The following is a 25403-nucleotide window of genomic DNA, read 5'->3' on the forward strand; positions in this document are numbered from 1 at the left end:
TGTGGGGACTACTGATTCACCAGGGTACGCTTCAGAGCATGCTGCAGAGGGAAAGGGTGCTCTACCCAAACTCCAGCAACGATGATTCCATTCCCAGTGTGTGACAACTTCAAACTGCAAACACAGCAAAGTCTCCCCAGTGCTCTGTGGGGGAGATCTCTCAAATATCACAGCACTGGACTAGACCAATGCACTTTCTATATCTGAGGTTACTACAGACATGAGACTCTATAGTCTACATATTTATTAAAAATTATGCTAAATACTAAAATAATACCAGTATACTAATTCTAAAGATGAAGAAATGAAACTACCAAAGTAACTTAGGAACAACAATGGATTTATGTAGCAAAAGAAATCTAGCAAAATTTGTTTTCTCAATCAGAACCATTTATCAAGATACTTTTGAAGCCGACTGATTAGAGATGAAGGGACTACCAAAAAAAAAATCTGTCTGTCCCATCAGAGTGCTATTTTGTGGACAAAACTGAAGGCTCAGACAACAAACAGAGGAACAAACACATCTGTGACAGAGAACAAATCAAATCCTGCTCCAACTTATGTGAGTGCCTGGTACCACACCAGTACTTTTGAACACACTTCCTTAAACAGGAAAGTTCTTTCCAGGTACTGGGTTTCTGTCTGCTACATTAAAACAGCTTAAAAGAGGAAAAACTATGATCTATCAGGACTTTTCTGAAGGGAAAAGGGGACTTGTAGCTTCTATCTTAGGTACCACTGGGTGGCTGGCAAGTACACAAGTGCACTTACCAGGGGTTCCTGCAGGGTCCTACATGGCGCTACTGCCAGCTGGCTGCTCCACTTGGTCTAGACAAGAAAGATACAGGAATGAAACATGAGGAGAGTGAAATGGAAATGGCAAAGAATAGCATGAGACATAGCACATGTAGAAGAAATGTGCACATAAAGATGAAGAAAAAACAAGACAAAGCAATTATCCACAGCATCTTATATATCCAAAAAAGGCCACTCCTATGTTCTTAGTTGCTGAAGTTAAGATCCATGTACCAGGCTCACTGCCAGGTTTACACCATGCCTATATTATAAGACATGATGCTCATGCCACCTACAAACCATCCTTCTAGAAGACCTCAAAGTACCAACCCATGCCTGTAACAGAGACACCCACAGATCAGAGATGGGAAGTCTCACAACTATAGCTCTAGCACCATAATTAATGAAGAAAACACTGCTCAAACTGCTCCTTCTCCTCAGCCATCTCCTAATGCGTCCATCAGCACACCCCATTACTAGCCTGGTAAATGAAGCAGATACATAAAGCTTCTACACACTCAGCACTAGGATGCCAGTCAAGTTGGAAGGAAGCACTCTTCCATTTTCTTTTTACCTTACATTAAAAAGTATCAGTCAACAGCACAGATCTCTGCTCCAAACAAATATAATTCAGCAAGGAAACAGGCGTTTCTCTCAAACAGCTGCTGTATAAAGACATGCAACAGCTGCAATGGCTGCTTTCTAGACAACGGATAGCCTTATACTGCTAGTGCCCAAGGTGGGAGTTGCAAAATCAAAATTGCTTAAGACAGCACATTAATAATTTAACCCATACCTGGACTATGTTCTACTATTTGAATAAACTAGACAAAGAACAGGAAATACTAGAGAATAATGTTTCACTTAAAAATGTTCAAGCAGCAAAGAAAATGCAAAATTCCAGGTTTGCTCAAGCAACATTAAAAATTCAGCACAACAGTGAAGCTCCTGCATATTCTCACTTAAGTGAACTAATTTCAGAAGTCCATAGAACTCTCCTTGTGTGCTGCCTCCTCGTGGGGGAGTTAGCCATCTCTTCAGCATCAACAGAATTAGGGCAGCACAAAAGCCAGGCCCATGGATCTTTCTTTGAAGTTCATACTGTCCTCGTCTTTGGATACAAAAGTTAACCAGGATTATTGTGAGACTTCTACACCATGAAAGGTCACTGAAGGCCTGAGTGGCAGCCCAACAAAATGAAGAAAGGCCATCAATCTGGGCTGTCCACTACCTCTAGTCCTCACCATTCAGCCAGACCAACTTCCCAGCAACTCAACCTCCATTGCCCCCACTCCAACAAAGTCCATTTCCCATGATTACCACTAAGGTTATAATTTCAAGTTCAATGTTCCTTCAGTTTCTTTTGTCTTGTATTCTTCCCCTGACAATGGGGTAAGTCCATCCCTAAACCCCTCTTCCTCATCTCCCAGCCTTATCATCCACAATCTCCAGCTTCTGCAAGGTCTTTCTTTCTTCCCATCCCTGGGGGGTGGGATGGGGGAGGAGAAGACCTGCCGACTGAAGTATGCTTTCCTAGTAAGCTACAGAGACTTCAACACAGAGAGCTAGGATGACAGAGAGGCACACAGGCTCAGTGACCACACTATGGGTAATAGGTGTGGGAGAGGGATTCTTAGTGAAAGGTAAGAACCAACAGAGCCCCATGAAGAAGAACTTTGAAGACTATCCCAGCTCCCCTAACCTCAAACACAGCTTTAAACTTCACATTATTATGTGAACTGCCTCAAGTCACAGCACATCAAGCCAGCACCCACCCTGAAACTTCAATTCTCATCCAATTCTCCCCTTCATCCTTTGTGTTCCAAGAGTCCTGTTAATGACATTTTCTAGGTTCTAATTTCACTCTTAAAAATGAGACATAATGAATCTCTCTATATCTCAGGCAAAGTGTGAGCAACTTATTAAACCACTTAAGCTCATGATACATTTTTTTTCCCCACATTTCTATATGGCAAAGCCAGCTGATAAGCAGCACTCAGGACATATAGCTAAGATACAAACTTCGGTTCTGAAAACCAAATGAAAAGTTTAACTGGGAAAAAGCACAAAGTACAAGCTCAGGTGGATTTTTAAAAAGTAAAGTTACCCTCTGATCATGTTAATAAGGGAGAAGAATAGATAGGTAATGGCAATGTAGCCAGTTATGCCCGAGAGTAGTGGGCAGGCGGGGAGAAAATGTCAGCACTGCCTTACACTGGAGGCGACTGAATGGTCTTCAGTGGGTATAGAGACAGGAGAAAAGCTGGGAACACATATGAAACGAAGTTCTCCACAAAGAATTCCAGCCCACTTTCTGTATCTGTATATTTGTAGGTCACCAAAAGCCACCCAAGGGAGAATCAGGAGGCTGACATGACAGGACTGATGGGGACCAGTGTCTGGGACATGGTGCCCAGAAGGGCTCTCTGTAAAGGTCATCAGGCATCACTATGGCCCTGTAACAAGGTCAAAAGTAGCTACCAGGAAAGAGGCCCTGTCAGTCTACCAGCTTGACACTGGTAAGAGGCTGGGATTTGCTTTTCATTTCATAGAAATGAAAGAAACCTGCTACACACTTCTCAGATTTTTTTTTTTAATTAACTCCAAATTTTACCTGAGAGTAAAAAGCTGCTAAGCTCCTTCAGAACAATCACCTCTTTTTCTACAGCTAGGGCCATTAAACTGTCTGTAATCACTGAGGCAAATTATAAAAATAAAAGCTTCATGGCTTTAAGTTGTTCCACATATTAAACAGATCTCCCCAATAGCCTTCAACTGCATACACTCTGCAGCTTTGCTGTGTAAATTCCTAATGTGCCTGCTCCTTCCAGGGTGCTGCTGCAGAGCCCATGTGGGTCTTCAGGCTCCCCCACTTCCACACAATCATACATAGACAGATGCTTCTTGTTCTGCCAATCAGGAGGTAAACAAGAATGTTAACCCTAAGAGTGGGAGGAAACCAGGTTTAGAACACAAGGGGTCTCTCTGAGGCCAGTGCTCATGGCTGAGGGAAATGGTCTCTGTCATTCTCAACCCAGGCCCTTGTTTACCTGTTCCCAGTAGATCTGTCCCACATACATGGTCATACATTCTCTCTTTAAGAACTGAGATAAATCAAGGGGGCACACTAAACCAAAAGGTCTTCAGAAAAGAAACTGAAAACCCGAATGGAAGTACTGCACCACAGCTCTTAGGCCATGATAGGAGAAATAAGAACTAACCCCGTTGTAAGCAGACAGGAACCACCTGGGTACAGGGTGGTGGTCCAGCAATCTGACGCTGACCACTGCAGGGCAAGTAAGATCATACAAAGGAAGCCTCTTAGAGCCTGTGAACAGAATCATGTGTAAGGAGCACCCATCAGATTCTACTCAACAAAACAGAATTCTCCACACTTGGGAGTCTACCTTGTCAGCCTATGTTCCCTCATATGCATCCTCTAGTAAATCTCTACATCAGTCATTTGGTTTGTTCCTTAGTTTTACACTGAAGAGGAACAGAGATAATTATGGATATGTACGAGTCTAATGAGGCAGGAAAGAATATTCCCAATACTCATAAACACTATCACTGCATGCCAATGCTTTAGCAGTATAAGATACAAGTGCAGTTTACTTTTACAAGTATAAGATACAAGTACTATCTATACTTATGGACTATATTACTCTTAACAAATCTTTCAACCTGTTTTTCTTCTAACTTGAACATCTGTTTTTTTATTTATTTGTTTTTTCTTTTTTTGGTTTTTTGAGAGAGGGTTTCTCTGTGTGTCCTGGAACTCACCCTGTAGACCAGGCTGGCCTCGAACTCAGAAATCTGCCTGCCTCTGCCTCCCAAGTCCTGGGATTAAAGGTGTGTGCCACCACTGCCCGGCAAACATCCGTTTACATTTATCTTAATGTGTGCATGTGCACGTGTGTGGACTCAAGTGTGTGTGGACTCAAGAGGACAACTGTCAAGAGCTGGTGTTCTCATACCACCATGTGCATCCACGGATGGAACTAAAGTCATCAGGCTCGGTGGTAAACACTTTTTTGTGTTGTGCCGCCTCTCTGGCCCTCAACCTAAGTTTTTTGTTTTGTTTTTAAATTAACTGTATTGAGGTTCACATTAGTAGTTTTGAATCTTTAGGGAAGAACACCTTGGACCCCTTTGAAAACCAGGTAAAACCTAAGGCCCCTCTCCCAAGTTAGCCATGTTGGGCATAAGCACATTTGGAAAGAGGCTGTCCGTGTACACACGCAGTGTCCACTCCACAGAAGCACACCTGTGTATTCTCTTAACTTCTCAGAACTGTCAAATCCCTCTGCTTCCCTCAAAGCCAGCTTCAGCAGGAACTTCTAAGAAAGTGGTTCTTCACATTTACCTGTTCCTAACTTCACTCATAAAGAGTACAAAGAAATCTGAAACATATTCAGTTACTTTTATGACTAATGATTTCTGAGAAAATGTATATAAACTTCATTTAAAATGTCAAACACATAAAACCTGGTTAAAAGGCACAGCAGTCAGGAGTGTTGTGAACTACATAAGGTAGATCAAAAGACAAGCCTTGTCCCAACAAGCCAATGATGAGCAGAAGATGTGCAACACCAAATGCCACAGGCCGTCTGACCACGCCCACAGCACAGGTGAGCAAGTTAAGGTAACAAGTACAACCAGGCAGCTTTGAAGGCAGGGAGATATCTCCAGACTACAAGTAGGACTGCAGGTAAGACTAACTCTTACCTAGTTAAACCTAATAGTTAAGTCTGTATCTCAAAAGCAACACTGTAGATTTCTAAAGAACATGTTAGAAAATGTTGAAAGCCAAGCACCAAGAGTCACTACAGAATTGTGCTGGTTCCTCCATTACTATGGAATAAACCAACGATCAGTAGATGCACAGCAACCAGCAAGGGAGGACTCATGCTCAATCTGTGGCTGCTGCTATTTTGAGGCAAAAAGCTCTCAATTTATAACCCAGGCTGGCTTAGGTGGCATGAGCTACCACAACCTGCTCATCTTACCCCATCTTACAGAGATTTATACTAAAAGGCAAAAACATATAAAGGCAACATTGTTACTAAAACAAGGAGTCAATTTGGCCTTCTTTTTTATTTTTTGGTTTTTCAATCTGGCCTTTCTGATTCTAAGGCTGTGCTATTTTTTTGCTCACTGTAAAAACAGTCCATTCCTCACATATTCAACATTTGAGGTACAGTCATCTGCAGTACCCGCCCCCCACCAAGCACACACACACACACCTCAGACTCCATTTGAAGAAGTTACCCTTTTGCAAAGTATAGATTTGTATTCAACAAGGAAGCAACTAACACGAATCTGTGGGTCCCTGCAATGTGCATTTCTGCTTGGCTTAGGATTTAAAAAAACAAGAACAAAAAAACTAGGTCATTTTTTTAACCCAGGAATTGAAGGAGGGACAGTTCCCTGTACTTTTGACAATTACCCAAGAGATGTATAAGACACTGTTTTCTCAAAGCTTAACCAGAAACAGAATAGGCTACATACAATTTAATACTGTCTACACTACATTAGAAACATATGCAACTATGAACTTAACTACCTTAGCATACAGAATAGTTTTTTTTTTTAATCTTCAACAGTTTTGATGCAATAGTAATTGCAACATGACACTTAGACTCCATCTTATCACGAAACATTCCCATAACCTAACTAACAAGGAAAAGATGTTTCCTGGACTAATCCATGTAGCTGCTGGTAAAATTCCTAATGGGGAATACACATGGCACTCTGAGTCCTTAAAAAGAAGAAAGCCAACCATCTGCAGGCAATGACAAGCTAGTCCTCTCAGATCTAGAATGTGTGTGTACCATTGTGAACTGCACAGTAGAGCCTGTAAAAAGACACCAGGGGACTGTCCCACATTGGAGAAATCACAAGACAAATTGACTGCCAGCACCACCCATGGTCAAAGTTGTCTGTTCATGGACAGTCTCCACACTGCCCCCTGCCCATAAGCACTCACATCCTCACAGCTACGGATCCAAGGAGGAGGCGCAGAGTGAAGCCCCCATTATTCTCCTAGACTCTGGACTTTAGCTTACAGCCAGCAGTCACCATACCCCTCAGAGAAAGAGACTCTGACAATCTCAGCTTAAAAACACAAACAGCTAGCAGGTCCAGAAAGGCATATTCTACATCTCAACCTGGCTAGAAAATAAAAACTAAACCTGAAAAGTAGAGTAAAAACAACAAAAGGCCCAAAGACTGAATTGTTGTCCATTCTCAACTGCACTAGAATTTCAAACGGTGCCCATATACTGTTCTTAGATCTAAATACGGGGAAACAAACCAGTTTGCCTTCATTTTTTTGTGACACGTGATGTCAAGAAACCTAGAAAAGACTGCACCCCAAGAGGTGGTTATAAACACAGGAGGAAACATTACCACTATAACTCACACACACACACACACACACACACACACACACACACACACACAGAGCTTAAGCATATTTATTCACTATTTTTCCTTTTAACCAAAGCGGAGACAAACCCCTGCTTAATTAACATAGCGCTCACTCATTAAATGTAAAATTGGTCTTGGTCAAGCCACCATTAAATGAGTAACATATGTTTGAAAAGGTCCAGAGTATCATGTAAGCAAAGACTCCATCTCACTTCAGAAATCAGAGAATTTTTATATACCACACTTATACAATATCATTGCTTTATCATAAAATTTCTTGCCTCTGAAACTATATTCTGTATATTCAAAACAACTATTATAGTATACTTTGAGTATATAACATGTAAGATCACCATCCATTTACCCACTGATAATTAAAATGTCTATGAAGTACTTTGAAGACAGAGTGGCAGTGCACATCTTTAACCCCCACACCCTGGGAGATGGAGGCTGGAGGAGGATTTCAAGTTCAAGGCCAGTCTGGGATAACAGTTAGCCAAAAAAATCTTTTTAAATTTCCAGATCATGCCCTCTTTCCTTTCCGCTACTGCCATGCCATCCAGACTGAGGAAGACCTGGAAACTCTGGGACCACATGAGCCACGGCAGCACCGGTAAGCACCACGGAGATCACAGGAATGCTGGAGGTGTGCATCACCACAGGATCAACTTTACCAATATCATCCATGTTACTTTGGGAAAGTTGGTATGAGGCATTGAAGAGGAACCAGAGCTTCTGCCCACTGTCAACCTGGATAAATTGTGGACGTTGGTCAGCGAGCAGACACGGGTCAGTGCAGCAAAAAACAAGACTGGAGCTGCTCCCATCACTGATGATGTTCGATCAAGCTACTACAGAGTTCTGGGCAAGGGAAAGCTCCCTAAGCAACCTGTCATCGCGAAGGCCAAATTCTTCAGCAGAAGAGCTGAAGAGAAGATTCAGGGTGTCAGAGGTGCCTGTGTTCTGGTGGCTTAAAGCCACTCCGGAGGTTAATTAAATGCTAACATTTTCCACACGGTCTAATAAGTAGGTTCTTTGCATCCTTCCTTGTCTGCATGTTGGGAATCTGCCTAATATTCTAGGAAGAGTGAGGCGTGGGCCCTTGATAGTCACTCAGTCTGTGATAATAAATGTAGCCCAACTTCACACAATTGTAAATTCCTACATCCCTGTGTATACTCTATATATGGGTCTTGATGTTCAAAGAATTGGTGAATGCCATTACTTTCAGCCCAAAGTAAAGAAACCTGGTCTCAAAAAATCCTGAGGACCAGAAGTGAGCTGGGTTTTCCTGAAAATCTAGAGAAAAGCCTTGCCATCCAGAGTGCTAGCAGTTGCCTGGCTTTGTAGGCTTTCTACAATGGGCATGTAGTTCAGTACTTATTACTGGACACATTAGCATGGAAAACTTAGGGGAAGAGGTAGGCTCCATCCAGCTTCACTTTCCTGATGGCATCAAGGTGTTGTTCTAGGAGCATGCCAAACTGCAACAGGATATCAGCACAGCACACTGATTGGGAGTACTTTAGAATCGGAGCTGTGGCCTTTCAACTATTGGCAAGATGAAACTTTATATAAAGAGTACCTTGGAGTAAATAAACCAAGAACCTGATAGTCTACATCTTTAAATCTGGAACACTGAACCGAAGTTAACCCCTGAGTTTTCAGGGAGTAAGGAGATTGTGGACGCTCAGTACTGAAGCTGCTTCAGCAGACAAGTGCACAGTAAGAGGCAATACAATGGGAGGGGTCACTTAGTATGGAAGAATTCATTTTAAGAGGTTTTGGAGGGTAAAAGACTTCTGGCTCTAGAGATATAATACTGTATGTCACCCCTAGTACTACTAGGGGTCCAGATGATGTATCTCTTATGGGGTGGATATGCATGTGGCAGTCAGGACAACTATAGGGTCTGTAACATGACATTTGTGTATGCAACCATAGTAACTCTATGTAAAACTTTTAGGCATGTGGCTTCATTGTTATCTCCTAAAGTATATATTTAAACAGGTTTATATATATATATACATATATATATACATATATATATATATATATATATATATGAAAATACTAAGAAAAAATTTTCCAGCTCATAACCAGAGTTGGAAATAATAAACAGCTACAATCACTGGTTCAAAGCTCAAAGAGTTCTCTAATCTCCCACTTCTACTGTGGCTTAACATGTACTGCTTCTGACACTGTAAGTAAAATCATTTCCTCAGAACTTCTGGAAAAAACAGAAAGGAAATGTGTGGATGTCTGGAGATTGAGTGCAAAGCTAGCTCTGCCTTGCCAATCAGGCAAGTCTGCCACAGGGTCAAGTGTCAGCTACCTGACTCCAGGGGGGACAACTGAATACTCTCAGCTAAAGTCTCCAGATTCACATTTATCACATTGTATTCCAAATTTAAGTTGGAAAAAGATAAAGACTCTCCAGCGGGCCAGGTCAGAATGTACCGACGCAGTCAGTAGCCCAGCGGTATGCTAGTGTGTCTAAGCCTAGATCTGAGTCCAAGGTCCAGTGCTCCAAACAAACAAAACACTATGCACACTGACATACACATATAATGAATTAAAAACAGTTTTTCATTAGTGGTGTATACTGTGATCACAGCAAATGGGAAACAAAGGCAGAAGGACCTGGAGTTCTAGGCCAGCAGGAACCACATAGGGAGATAATCTTCAAAAACAAAATCTACTGCAGGATAAACACAATGAAGAAATGAACTCCAGCACTCCTTAAGAAAATTCAGTTAACTTTGCAGTTCACCCAGGCCTAACAGTACATGCCCATTATCCAAGCACTTAGGAAGTGGAGCCAGATCAGAAATTTAAAATCCAGCCTGGACTACATGAGAAGTCCATTAAGAGGGAAGGCAAGAAGAGAGAAAAGAAAGGGGGGAAGGCAAGAAGAAAGAAAAGAAAGGGAAAGAACGGGGTGTTGTGTCTGGGGACAGGTTGGAGAAGCTGTTCTAACAAGTCCACTCTCCTGCCTTTCCTACAGAATGAGTCAGGCAGCTAGGACAGGACCAGCTTCGTCAGCTAACCAGACCTTTGGAGGTGCCACTTCAAAATGGTTCATGCTTGTTCCAAAAAGCCAAAATGTATCATGAGACAGTACCCTTCACAAATAAACATTCTGACAAAACAAACAGAAAACTCAGAACTCGTACCTGCATCCTAAGGCAGGGAAGGAAAGAAGGAACCATCATTCCCTTTCTATTACAGCCACAAAATAAGTCAGAACTACACTAAGTCAGCTTCAGATTTACTGTTTAGACTGTCTAGTAGATCCTGCTCAGGGTCCTTGATCTTTGGCCTAAGAAAACTTTACAGCACACAGCCCCAGTGCAGCAGTGACAGACCTCAGGAGTGCTGCAGAGGAGGTTGCGCACCTCAGCACCGCTGCCTTGAACTGGTCAGCAACAGTAAAGCAGACCAGCACATGGGCAGGGCAGCAAGGTCTTAAGAGAGCTTCATGACTAATGCCGAGATAATACAAAACAGTCAACAAATCCCACATCATCAAACATATCGACAGAAGTAAGCTGGGAGTAATTTTTAAACTGTTTACTTGTGGACACTCAAAAGAATGAATCTAATTTGATTTATAACCTCTCAGGGCTGAGATAACTCTGCCACTGGTTCTCATTTTAACTTCACTTTCTACACAAAGTCAAGTACTGTCTACACATCTGAAATTGTACAGTGTAGCCCAATTCAACCTTGCTGTTCAGCAAAGCCAACAGCACACTAGTGTTTCACACTGTGAGCCTTTCCTATTCAGAAATGCTGGAGGTGGAAACTGGGCTTAGGCAAGACAGCAGTAAGCCCTTGGCTACCATGAACACAGGAGCATTAGTTTCTCCTCTGAGGATAAAGATCCCTCAAGCAGAGCTAGAAAACAGTAGTACTGCTGTCACTGTCAGCAGATACATCATGGCATGATGTCAAATCCTGACATATGTCTGTATAAAAACTCACCTAATAAATTAATTTAGCAGAGAATGTTTGCAAAGCATCACACTGGTTTGATCAGAACAGCAAAAAGGAACAGCTGCTTTCACTGGGCAGTGGTAGTATTTGTTTTAATCCCAGCACTTGGGAGGCAGAGGCAGGCGGATTTCTGAGTTTGAGGCCAGCCTGGTCTTCAGAGTGAGTTCCAGGGCAGCCAGGGCTACACAGAGGGGGAGGGGATAGATGCAAGTGCAGCTGCTTTCAGTACTTACCTTTTTCACTTAGAGGACGCTCTTGCTTCTGTACTGTAATATAAGCTCCCCTAAACTATTCATGTTAATAAAGACCAAACTCCAGATCTCTCTGGCAGCATGGAATACACACAGGGAATCCACATTACACAGCACCAGGCTAGTTAACCTGGGCTCCAGCTTTCAGCTCTGCATGCAGCCCTCACTCAAAAAAGTGCCCATCAATGGTTAGCCCCAAAGTTAACCAATCAATCTTTCCACTCAATCAATTCCTGGTTCTTTATTTCTATTTATTCATTTGCTTGTTTATTAAGACAAGGTCTCTCTATGTAGCCCTGGCTGTCCAGGAACTCTCTTTATAGACCAGGCTGGCCTCAAACTCAGAGATATATACTCAGTCTCTGTCTCCCAAGTACTGGGATTAAAAACATGCACTACTACACCTGGCTCCTTTTCTTTAGAGGCAACTTCAAATATAAAAGTACACCCTCCTCTCTTAGGTTCCATGCTTAGGAACACTGAGTTCCCATATCTAAACACCATCTGGGAACTGGAATAAGAAACTGCTTAGGAAAGAGAAGCACAGCTAGTTTTAAAAACCATTTTAAAAATCAGTTATTTAACCAAAGAACCTGGTGTTCATATATTTAAGGAAACTAGAAAATTGAGGGGTTTAACATATAAGTTATAGTCAGATAAAAAAAAAAAACTATACTAACTTGAACTCATTATAAGGGCCTTCTAGAAAATGCAATTATAATCAAACCTTTTTTTCTGGTTTAGACAAGTCACACCTTTCAATTCCCTTACAGACAGAATACACAGCAGCACATGACAGTTCCTACCACACACCATCAGATCTCTCAAACCGTTTTTTATATATTAGGATTCTAGGCTCGCAAGTGAGATGCCTCAGTAGATAAAGGCACTTGTTCCCAAGCCTGACAAACTGAGTTTACTTCCCAGAACCCACACAGAACCAGAGGCTCTTCTACATAGTGTTATGATCTTCACCCTACTCTGCCTCTGGCCATGTACACGTGCAGACAAAGGCACACAAACATAAGAAATCACACTTGTGAAGAAGAACATTTTACAAAATTCTGGCTAATCCACACAATTTTTCTGTGAACAAGGTACATATAATTAAGAATCAAAGGCACAGAAACAAACAGTTTTCAACATTTAGCCCAGATCTGGAGCTCCTCAGGGGAGGCACAAGGAGAAGTAGAAAAATAACAGAGGTTTCTCCCTCCTGGTGAAAAGCTCAACTGAAACCACACTGAGCACATAGACACAGTCCACATCAGGAAAGGTGGGCAGACACGTACTGTTCAACAAAGGTAGCTCTCAGATGGATGGCAGCTAGGGCTTCAGGAGATTCACCATACACTTTACCTGCCATAACAAGCCTGAAGCCAAATAAGCACAGGAACACATTGCCTCTGGCTCCCAGAAGTCCTACTCCACACCAATCAAGAGGTGAGGACCCAGTTAAGTTTACCTAAAAACTGCCTACCACCATCAGGCCTCTATTACTCAGCTCCAGCCAAGGAATATGCAACAGAGCTGCCAGCTGCTAGAAGAGACCAAGAGATTATTTCATGCAAGCCAGCCTGTTCTCTGCCTTTATAAAGTGTACTTTTGAATAGCTAACTTCAAATCCTTTTACTGCTGCCCACTGCATTTACAAAAGCATGGACACCTGCCCAGCCCAAACCATCCCCCAACCCATACTAAGTTGGTATCCTTCAGCATATCTCCAATCTCAAACACGTTCTTGACTCTCACCTGAGAAGTGCCCATTCTTCATCTGGAGCTAGGACAAACCACTCCACACATACAAGATCAGTGTAAACACTGGTGGGGCACTCTGCAGTCTGCAAGTCTCTCTTCAGGAGGCTGGGCACCACCAGCACACCTTTGCTTCTACACATTTCCAACACACCTAACAGTTTTCCTTGATGCCATATCCCTCACAGGGAAAATTCATGCATTGCTCTTTCTCAAGATCCTTCCCAGGATAACCAGGAAGCCTCAGGTACCCCTGCTGACCCACATCAACTAGAAGAGACACCTAGTATGGCTTGCACTTGGTTGCAATTATGCACACTAGGAACTTCACAGGGCTAGCATTTGATGCCTAACTTAGTCAGCTCCTGAATCTCCCCAGCCAATCCAACCATGGTACCTGGCAGAAAAGAGGCCAATATAGCCATGTACAGAGCTGAGTTTCTCAATTCAAAAATTCTCACATGCGGTATAAGTTTGCCTAGATCATATGCTTCTCCTCTGTCTGGAGCCCTCAGTCCCCTGGAACTTCATGTCACTTATGACACAGGTGAAGGAAGGCCCTGACAAGAGTTGTGCCACACCCCACACAGATGTAATGAGCCCTTGGCCAACGGTCCCTATGAGAGCAGGAACCTTATCTGATCTGTTCACGCCCCTACCTGGACTGAGTTCTCTGCATGTGAAACTTTTCAGCTTTCTTAACCTGGCCTGAGCTGTTTAACACCTTTGAGGAAGAATGTCAAGTATGCTCAATTTCAAAACACTTCAGTGTTCTTCATTACACCAAGGGTTTTCCCTTGAACAATTCTATGCCAAGACAGATGAGACACTTCCTTCTTAAGGTTGACTGTAATTTAAATATTACCTATTCAAAGTAACTAGCTGATAATCTCAGACAGCATTAGAACATAAATGAACATATCCTGTGCAGCCCATTAAGGCTATAAACTTGGGCTTCAAGCATCCAGCTCTCAGGTCCAAAGGACTTCTCGCTTCTATAAATAACTTTTCTCCTAACCTGCCTGAACAGGGAGGTCAGTGGGTTAGACAGCCACTAATACGGGTGAGAGAGAGTGAGGCTGAACCTAGTGAGGAAAATAGGGAAGAATCCAGCACTTAGGTAGAGCTCTAGGTGGTCATAAATATTCACTGGCTGGAGGAGCCACCAACTCAGTAAGTCCTCAACAAGAAACCCACAGCCACATTAGAATCTAGTTTCCAAGGGTCTTCAAATTTCAGAAAACACCCTCCCCCTTTTGTTATCCCACATGTTCCTCAGTGACCAAGAGGTTGAAGATGAAGCTAAAGCTAGAGCTCGTGTGGCTTCACAATCACCCATTTTCAGAACAGTGTCAGGGCTGGCCCACAGCCCCACATCAGGTACCTCAAGGCTCCCACCCCTTCTACCACACCTCTCTGTGTGAGGCTGCTGCTAATGCTCCTCCTTCAGGCAGGGCACACACTGCTACTGCAGTGACCTTTCAGAACAGCACTCAGCAGAGCTGGGTTTAGTGCAGTGGCACAGTACTTGCTTATTAGCACCACAAGACCCTAAGTCTCATCTCCAGTGCCACTAAATGAGCAAAGAAAGATTCATTAACAGTTATTACTTATGGTTAGCAAACTCAATTGCATTTCTCAGTCATGAATAGGAGACAGAAATCAAAAAGGAAATAAAAATTCTAAATGTGGCCCTTTCTCTGCTCCATTATAAATTATACAGTTCATACTAAAACAGCTGGAGACATCCAACACTACACCCTCCCACTTTTCTACCTGAACGCTGTAACGTGTCCAAACCAAAGTACTTCAGACATTCAAGCTTACAGAGGCTGCTGCTCAGACACGCATACAATTCAGCAGAAACAAAAAGCCCAGTTCCAGTGAAAAATGCCTCATGCATGTACACCTGTAACCATGGGAAAACTGCATGCTCCTTGGTCAGGTACAATATGAACTGCCTTCTCAAAGCACTATGTACTGTTCGTTCTTTATACATTGTCTGACTGTTGACTGAGGGCCGACTACCTGCCAGCCACTCAAACACTGATCACTGCCTTCTTCATTTCCCCCAAGTCTAGGTTGGAGGCACCCGCCTTTCTGGTACCCAAGAAACTGCACAAATGGCCAGAAAGTCCAGCACATGGCACAGCTTAACAAACATTAATTAGAGAAAGAAACAAACAAACAAAAGGGGAGAAGAGGGAGGGGGGAGGGAGGTAGCAGACGTGGGAAGCAGGGCTTCTCACTGCCTGATACACCCAATAGTCCTTATGATCCCCCAACGATCTGATGAGTTCTGAACAGTCCCTCTTGGCAACATACAGATGTAGGTACAGCAGCTGCCATGCAAAGGAGCTGAGGTCCAGAACTGTGACGAACCCAGTCCTTTGTTTCAAGAATACGAGGTTATGCCCAATATCAATCTACTTGACTGCATATGTCTCCAACATCTGGCTTTCAGAAATAGCCCACACTGTCTCTGAATCAATTTACTTTGATTCTCTCTGATACTATTATTTAAAATGTCTAAAGTCATACAATATAAAAAGTTCTGCCTTCAGATCTTACAAGCTGTTAAGTTAGATTTCACATAATTTAAAAAGGTTTTGATTCATTAAATTCAAACTCCAAACTCAAGGTCACAGAGAGCAAATGGGCCTGTTCTGAAGTAAGCTGCCTAGAGCAGAACGGCTGTATGTTCTAGGTATGAACTCCACACAAGTCTTTTAATTAAAGCTCAAGAAGGACTCAGTGAGCTGTCTGCTGCTCAGACTCTATCAAAATAATGGGGCAAGGGGGGGGGGGGCTGGCGAGATGGCTCAGCGGGTAAGAGCACTGACTGTTCTTCCAAAGGTCCTGAGTTCAAATCCCAGCAACCACACGGTGGCTCACAACCACCCGTAATAAGATCTGTCACCCTCTTCTGGTGTGTCTGAAGTCAGCTACAGTGTACTTATGTATAATAATAAATAAATCTTAAAAAAAAGAGAAACCACACAGAGAAACCCTGACTCAAAAAACAAAAACAAAAACAACAGACAGACAAAAGAAAAAAAAAAGCACCAAACAACATAAAAACCAGCAATCTAGCCACAAAGTGTGTACATTTGTGTATCACTAATAAAACAAAAAGATTATTTTCAGGCTTTTCCTCCACACTGAACTGAATGAACAGTGAGGAATTAATGAAGAAAAAGAATAATGAAACAGGTTCTGAATACACACACCAAAGTTTACACAAAGCAAAGTAAGACTGCCATCAAGTTACAGGTCTGATTAAATGTCAGAATTAAGTATAGTGGCACAGTAAGAAAGCCCCCAAACTTTCCCCTAATTTCCGGCCTCCACAAGTCATGCCTTCTCTAGGAAGTATGGTAGTACAATTCCTGCTTACAAACGAAATATACATTAAGTACAGGAATAAGACAAGTAATGCTGTGGAAACAAAATGCGGAGTCTAGGCCCAACAAAATCTCAATGCAGAGTTAAAACACATGAGGGAGGGCTGGAATTTTCTGGACTCTTATCATCTGACCCAGAATCAAAGTATTTACTGACTTAAAATAACAACTAAATCACCGACAATAAGTAGAAAAAATGTATCCCGCAAGTGACCCACCAGCCATTGCTTGGATGAGCCTATTTCACTTTGCTGTGAAATGCAAAGAATATGGAATTGAAAAGTCACAGTGAGCTCATCAAATATGGCTTGAGAGTTTTCCAAAACCACGTTTATGCTTTTATTTATAGCCTCACTCCCACGAAATACTTTACAATGTCTGGGAAAAGAACAGGCTTGTTCGGATTTACTAAGATCTAAGGGGAGAGCAAAAAACAAAACAAAACCAAACCAAAACAAAACAAATCCAAAGTTCTTATCAAAAGCGACCATATCGTGCCTTGGCCTGTATTCAAAGTAGACTCATATAAAAGATCCCCAAATTCACATTAAAAGTTTTTCGTAAAAATATTCCAGCGACGTATCGGAATGCCAGCTGGAAATATGATATAGCCAACCAAACTATTTTCCTACCCACAAATTATCCCCTCCCTTTTATAAGTGTGACTGACTACACTCTACCTTCTGTTCAAAACATCGTTTAACACAGAACTGAGGGGACGGCAAGCCTCCTAAACTTCCACAAAGCCCAACACATTCTGTGCGGCAGCCTACCTCCCTCGGCTCCCGGTGTACCCCATCTTTGTCTCTCCCAGGTCCGGTTCTCCCTTCCCGTCTCCCTCCTCTGCCGCGTCCTGCGCTGTCAGCCGGGCCGGAAGGCGCAGGCGGCCCTCCCTCGCGGCGCGGCCGGCCCTATTCCGGGAGCTGGGCCGGGCCCGCACTCGGCGGCCGCACGCGCACTTCCCGCCGCGCGGGCGCTCAGGCACAAGTTCGCAAACAGCCCGAACGCGCCGGGACGGCCGTGATTCAGCAGCGGCCCGGGTGGAGACGACGGGCCGAGCCCGGAAAAGGTCACCGCGACGCTACGGGCGACGCCCGGACCTCGACCCTTAGGCCGGCGCGGGTGCGGCCCGGGCCCGGCGGCGGCGGCGACTCCTACCTCTGCGGCTCTTCGGGGAGCTCCGCTTGCTCCGGGCGCTGGCTCGCTCTTCCTCAATCGCAGCTGCTATCTCGGGGTTGTCTTCCCCATTGTACCAGACCAGGAGCTCCTCGCCAGGCGCGATTGGCTACCGAAGAGAAGAGACAAGGGGCAGACCAATCAGAAACGCGGTTGTTGGCGGGGGCGGCGCGGCAGCGGGCAAGAGCGGCGCGCCGACCGCAAACAGCTGTCGGGAGGGCGCCGCCGCCGCGGGCACGCGCGGAGGGGAGGCGGGGCCAGGGCGCGCGCTGGAAGGAGGCGGACCCTAGGACGCAGGCGGGACAAGAGGAGGAGCGGCGGCCAGGGCCAGCAGAAAATTCCTTGGCTAGCAGGACCAACCAGGACAACCAGGACAAGCAGGACAAACTGGCAGCTTGTCACAGAGGCTCGCAGGAGTGCATGCACCGGCTGATCTGAGCCTAGTGCTCAGCCTCTATCACCAGATTATTGCAGACAGCGCCAAGCCTCATGCCACCCACGCAAAAGAGAAAATAAAACATGGGACCATTTTGCCCATGAAATTCGAGTGAATGAGAGCTATTAAACAAATGACATGAGAAGGAGTTAGAAGCATACGTTTCTGATTCCAAGCACAAGTTAAGCAGGAACGTTGTGCACCTTTATCCATGCACACAACCACTATTTTTTTAAGTACAGAAGCTCTGAGCTCAGGCAGAGCCCAACCTAGAATCCTCAATGCACAGTCACAAAACAGGCCTGTGAAAACATATCAAGAGTATTCATCACAACTTCTAGTTACAGAAATCCCTAAGAATACCTCCCATGAATTGTGCTCTTAAAACATTATTCACAGCCAGGCAGTGGTGGCGCACGCCTTTAATCCCAGCACTTGGGAGGCAGAGGCAGATGGATTTCTGAGTTCAAGGCCAGCCTGATCTACAGAGTGAGTTCCAGGACAGCCAAAGCTACACAGAGAAACCCTGTCTCAAAAAACAAAACAACAACAAAAAAAAACTTTATTCACAGTCACACCTGACATCACCATACAACTACACCTGCAACATCCTGAAGAAATATTTTGAGCAGAAAAGTGAGGCTTAAACAGAATTGGGAAGGTAGCTAATAGTTGTCTTTCACTGTCAGGAGCCCATGTGTTCAGAAAGTTCACAGAAAAGCCCATCTAAACCCACGTGCTGACACCGATGATCGCAGGAAGAGACACACACAAAAAAGGAAATGTTTTTGCTTAGTGTAGAATAAGTGGCAATTAAAATAACCCATATCACAATCATCAACACAGATTGATCCAGACGAGGGTCCCAGTGGACCTACTGGCATTAGGTGAGACTGTGAGAAGTGCCACAATATTTGCTTCCTGTCAAAACCCTCTCCCCATAAACAGGTATCAGTCACAGACGGAGGAAGAGTCTTCATAATGAGTCAGACGGACAGCACCTGCCTCCTGAGACTATGCAGAGGACAGATCACTTCTGCCCAGAAGCATAAGCGGAATCTAATCAGAAGGAAGGCCAAACTGAGTCTCCTCAGAACTGAAAAGTTATCAAAAACCAGAGTAACTGCCCAAGCCTAGGAAACAAATGAGAACCAGAACTCTGTTTCTATAAGGATGTGACTGCAGATGCAATCTTGGCTGAGTGGATGGATCAGCCAATAGAATACTGCCTAGGTGCTGGCTTCCTGATATGCAGTACGTGATAGCTATGTAAGAGTTTGGTCCTAGAGTTTTTGTTTGCTGTTTGGCTTTTGGAGGCAGGGTCTCACTCATTATGTAATCTGGACTGGCCTGGGAACTCTAGTAGACCAGGATAGCTTTGAACTCAGAGATCCACCTGTGCTCTACCTCCCAAGCACTGGCATTAAAAGTGTATGCACAACACTCAGTCCTTATTTTTGTTTTAAGGAGGAAATTCAGAGATGTTCAGTTTAGACAGTGTGATGGTTTGTATAAGCTTGGCCCAGGGAGTGGTATTATTTGAAGGTGTGGCTTGGAGTAGGTGTGTCACTGTGGGTGTGGGCTTTAAGACCCTCTCTCATCTGCTAGCAGCCTGCCTTGGGGCAAGAGCCCATTCTGATAAGTTTAGGTTCAGGCATGGTAGTACAAGCCTTCAATCCCAGGAGGCAAAGACAAGCAGATCTCTGAGTTTAAGGACAGACTAGAATAGAGTGAGTTCTATGTGGAAAATAAAAACTTAAATCCAGGATTGGTGGACTATGACCTTAATCACGGTGTTTAGGAAACAGGCATGAAGATCTACAAGTTCAAAGTCATCTACAGAGCAAGTTCCAGGACAGCCAAGCTTAGGCAGGTAAGGAGTTGGAAAACAGAAAGCTGGTGATAATGTAATAGAACAAGGGGCCATGTTCCAGTCCCAGCAAGCAGCAGAACTTGGCAGCTTTGGACACATGGCTCTGGTTTTAGAGTCCAGAATAGAAAGGAATACTGGGGACGATTGCAGCTGGTTAGCTGCAGCTAAGAAATTAGTGGTGACTGAGAAGAAACCAGAATCTCTGGTCTTCTGGGAAATCTTCTGGGAAGTATTTCCAAGAGCACAAAGAAGCTGTGTTCTAGAGATAGTCAAGGTTGTACCTCATGGTGCAGCTGGACTTGGTAATGTGTAAGAGTCACCCAAGTGGTCCTGGTTTTGAAGGCATGAAGGGGTCATGAAGAGCAGCTGAGGCCTGGCACTGTGATAAGCCAGGGAAGGCCATGGTGAAGGTACAGCCTCAGTAGCAGTTGATGGCCCAGGACTAAAAGGGGTCATGCAAGGAGTTGAGGCTTGGCATCATGAAGAGAGCCTATGAGAGGCTATTGGTAAAATCTAGTTGCAGCAGAAGACCCCAGCATATTGGAGATCTCAGTACCATGGGATAACCACCAAGAACAGTAGTGACAATAGAGTGGATCAACCTGAGCTTAGAGTGTTACAGAGGGCAGAACTGGAGAAGTGACACCCGGCCCTTTGGAGGAGCCCAGAAGATCATGTATGGATCCCACACACTGAAACAAGAAGATATAACACTGAGGTTGCCTTGGAGGCCCAAAGATTTTTGAGATGCCAGAGCTGTGGGCTATCTGCTGAAGAAAGCTGCTAACAAGGAGTGGAACCAGCCCAGGAGAAAGAAGTTTGATACAGTCAACAAAGACAAAAAAGGAGTTGGAGATCTGAAGATTGCTTTGACATCAGCCTTGAAGATGCAGAGTTTGGAGTTTGCCCAGCTGGTTTCCTGTCTTGCTTTGGGGGTTACAGTTAAGTGATTGGGTGGATCTCAGAAGAAACTTTGAACGTTTAACATTGTTGAAACTTCTATAGACTATGGAGACTTTTGAAATTGGACTAAATGTATTTTGCATTATGCTATGTTTAGCTACCACCTCCATAGTCTCAAGTGTTTGAACAAGCCTATGGCGGCCAGGGAGTGGAATGTAATGGTTTGTATATGCTCTGCCTATGGAGTGGCACTATTCTATTAGAAGGTGTGGCCCTGTGAATTAGGTGTGTCACTATGGGTATGGGCTTTAAGACCCTTATCCTATCTGCCTGGAAGCCAGTATTCTGCTAGCAGCCTTCATATGAAGATGTAGAACTCTCAGCTACTCCTGCACCATACCCACCTGGATGCTGCCATGTTCCTGCCTTGATGATAATGGACTGAACATCTGAACCTGTAAGCCAGCCCCAGTTAAATGTCCTTATATGTGTTGCTTTGGTCATGGTGTCTGCTCACAGCAGAAAAACCCTAAGACAGACAGTAAGCATGACTTTGTATCATTGTCTACAGAGCTCTCATTATTTCAAATTTTCAAGCTGTTTAAAATAAAAGAACCAGGGCTGGAGAGATGGCTCAGTGGTTAAGAGCACTGACTGATCTTCCAAAGGTCCTGAGTTCAATTCCCAGCAATCACATGGTGGCTCACAACCATCTGTAATGGGATTTGATTCCCTCTTCTGGTGTGTCTGAAAACTGCAACAGTATACTGACATTAATAAAAGAAATAAATCTTTTTTTGGGGGGGAGGGGTTGTTTGTTTGTTTTTCGAGACAGGGTTTCTCTGTGTAGCCCTGGCTGTCCTGGAACTCACTCTGTAGACCAGGCTGGCCTCAAACTCAGAAATCTGCCTGCCTCTGCCTCCCAAGTGCTGGGATTAAAGGCGTGCGCCATCACGCCCAGCTTCAAGTTAGTCTTTGTTGAAAAACACAACCTAAAAACTATGTGTACTGCAAATCGAATAAAACAACCACTTAAATGTTGGTAGACTGGTGCAGTACTGAAGGGGGGCCTAGTATGTTCTGTACTGAGCAGCTCTCAACATTGTCAGTGACTGAAATGTTGCTATACTATGGAGCTGCATGCTAACAGACACCCTCTTGCAAAAAAGAAAAACAGTATTTTTATTTTGTACTCCTTAGCATTTTCAAGATTTCTTGCAATAAACTGAAGTAGAGTCCAGAGCCATTCCTTGTAATTCATTTACAAAGCCTGCCTCAGGAATGCTGAATCCTGGAGAACACAGCAGATCACAGCTGAAGGATCCAAAAGGTCTCAAACATACCGGAACAACTGCCAAAGGTCAGGCCTTCAGGTGTACAAAGATCAGCACTACGCTCTGCCAGTCTAGCTCATGAGCTCACACTTGGAGTAGTCATTAATGCCCTATGCTGGCCACAGCACACTGTCTGCTTTGTACAGCAACTGTATGAACAGCTACTCCCAATACTAAACTCTGAAGCTAGAAATGTTCCAAAATTTCAGAGTTATATGTGGTGACATAACCCCACAGTCAGAACCAAGACAATAGAGCCCCTGCATAAAGTTCCAATATGTCCACTTGTCTCTGATGTATTTGAGATATGTCAATTCTGTATTTAGAGGTGGGTCCCATCCTAAAGAACTAAGTATATGCAGATGTTTAAAATCCAAAACACTTTGATGCTAAATAGTGCAAATAGTGCTTGACCTATACAGCTGTCCCCTTCCTTAGCTTACTTTACACAGCTTTCTCCATCTCTAATTTACACTGCCTATCCCACAGCCACGTGGTCTCCACCAGGATTCCACCTTGCCAACAGAACCAGTTGTATCTCCTGCTTGAGATGTATTTGAGAAACAAAATGAATCTTTAGTGCCCTTTGGAGCCAGGCAGCGGGTCTACTAGAATAGCCTGTGGCTACAATTCAGGAGAAAGAAATAGAAAACAGGTTTGGGGCAGCCTAAGTATGAACATGGAGGGAAAAAATCCAAATCCTGAAGGGCACAGAAGCCAGGTTTAAGTACAAACATGCCACAGTGGCAAAGCTAGGGAAACACAATTGAAGAACACTGAACAGCTACACACTGACACAACTTGCAGAAGGCCTCCTGCTACCACACACACCTATGAACTCAGGACACGGCCTGAAATGCTGAAGAGTTCCCAACTCTGTGAAGATTTAAAAAAAAAAAAAAAAAAAAAAGCTATAGACTTGTCCCCACTTGTAACATACACAGTGGAACCAAGTGAATGAAGAGCTGTTTGTTTGTTACAGCAATTTGGACAGAGGCATCTATTCTAAAAGAGGTAACCATCATCTATCTTTCCAGCCCCAAGATTCCACTTTAGATCATTCCATACATGGAATGTAGATCTGTCTGCTACAGAAACATGACCAGTGCAAACCAGAGTGGGAGCCAGAATCTTGCTCACCACAGAAGCATGCTAACATGAACAGCATCCTAGGAGTCAGGTCCCGAATGCTCTGGGTACCTTCATCACCAGCTCTGAGTATGGTCTTCTTCATCTCCACAACCAATTTTCCCAAGAAATATTTTGACAGGAAGAAGAACTATATCCCAAATTCTACCCTGAATATAATCACGGGAAAGGAAAGGCTAACCCAAGGCTTCCCGCACTCTGAACACTGTGGGTGCTTTCTGTTGACAGGCACTACCATGGTGGTGCTGATAGCGACTCATAGTAAGCTAAATCTGCCAGACAGTTCCCAGTGCATCTGTGTCAGAGGAAGAGGATGGCAGCAGATGCCACAGAGAATCAATAATGTGAAGAAACATGCAGTCTGTAATTACTCAACACAATCTTCTTGCTCTAGTTCTCCAATATATACAAGGCCTCAAGAACCATGAACCATGTATTTAACATAGAGCTTTGGGTGTGTGGATGAACCACTTCAAACACAATCCACTTTAGGTCTGCAAAGCTGTTCTTTTCAGTTACAACTAGACTGCATTTGGAGAACAGATGCAAAGTAGCCAGGAGTAGACCAACACTAACACTGTTTGTTACCTTTAAGGTTTTATAGTAAATGGCTCTGTTGATTTCCAGTGGAAATAAATTCTGTTCTTCTCCCGAGCAAGCCCAGTTCACATAGCGTAGCCAGTTGCCCTTTTCCGGATCGGTGGCATCAATGCACATCCACCCCAAATTTGGGTAGTACACCTGGGGATGGAGAAGAGCAACTTGTATTAGGATAGGAATGCCTAAAAACAGTTTCATCTTCAACTTTCCAAACGGCTCTTTTCACTATATACAAGTACTCTAAAAGCACTTCAAAGAAGAAATATAAAAAAAAAAAAAAAAAAAAAAAAAAAAAAAAATACAAGCAGAAAACAAAAGGTGTAAAATCTTAGTCTTTATTTAGGCTTGGTTCCCCATCCCACCTCTCACCACCATAGGAGGAACTGAAGAGCATATGTTTGATCTACAAATGTTCCATGTGCATGAAAATAGGTAACAACTACATTCTCTCAAATGTGACTTAGCAACATGCCTTCTAAGATATTCTATTGGTCCAATCCAGGTCTGTACTGCTGAATACAGTTAAGTGGTCCCTTTCCAGCATGATTTACAGGGACGTCAGAAAATGAACACACGTGAATCGGCCACGTGGGTGACAAGGTATAACTGTTTTGTAAACTTCACTGTCCCTAACACCACGCCATCAAGCATATATGTTGGAACATGCAAACATGTCTGCAAAGTTCTAGGATGCAGAAAAAAAAAAGAAAAAAAAAAACAAAAAAACAGAAAAGCCAGGCCACAGGATGTACTCTAGCAGGAAGCTTCTCTGAACACCCATGCCTGTTCAACTCTTCCTCTAAGATGCTGCCAACAAACTCAGCAGCTCATGCCTTCGTTTGAAAGAACATCAACTCTACAAGTAGTCTGAAGTTTCTATATGCATACGTATATGTTTTATTCCCCAAAACCAGACTGTAAAACACCTAAGTAAATTGAACCAGAACTATAAATAGTCATTCTTTTTAAGGAAGAAAGGACTGATTCTCGAACACGCACACGCACACACGCGCGCGCGCGCGCACACACACACACACACACACACACACACACACACACACACAACCCTTGACTCCTTCCGTTTTCCCTTAGAACAAAGGTCCTGCTCTCAGCTGACGGCTGGGATGCTGACTTCCTGAGCAAGTCCGGGCCCCTGAGGCTTCTTCTCTTCCCACAGTACCCAAGCTTCCCTCAGCTCTTCCAAGAGTAAACAAAACAGGCCGGGCCTTGGCGCACGCCTTTAATCCCAGCACTTGGGAGGCAGAGGCAGGCGGATTTCTGAGTTCCAGGACAGCC

At 43.8% G+C, this 25403-nt stretch overlaps 1 protein-coding gene across 9 annotated transcripts in view; it reads right to left on the reverse strand.

The window, feature by feature from the left end:
- Prdm2 (PR/SET domain 2) overlaps positions 1-25403 on the reverse strand; it is a 108117-nt gene that overhangs the window by 37106 nt on the left and 45608 nt on the right. For 7 of the 9 annotated variants that reach the window (XR_004121178.1, XM_031379371.1, XM_031379373.1 and 4 more), the window contains 2 exons: positions 24096-24248; positions 17795-17921 (listed from right to left, as the gene is read on the reverse strand). Coding sequence is in view for 6 of the 9 variants with exons in the window: in XM_031379371.1 (XP_031235231.1) it covers positions 17795-17921; positions 24096-24248 (280 nt within the window). In the remaining 3 variants the exon portion in view is untranslated. Of the gene's footprint in view, positions 1-771; positions 829-17409; positions 17772-17794; positions 17922-24095; positions 24249-25403 lie in introns of those variants that run through there. The other 2 variants (XM_031379376.1, XM_031379377.1) reach the window with 2 other exon arrangements.

Source organism: Mastomys coucha, unplaced genomic scaffold (assembly GCF_008632895.1).
Source record: "Mastomys coucha isolate ucsf_1 unplaced genomic scaffold, UCSF_Mcou_1 pScaffold18, whole genome shotgun sequence".
Classification (NCBI taxonomy): Eukaryota; Metazoa; Chordata; class Mammalia; order Rodentia; family Muridae; genus Mastomys; species Mastomys coucha.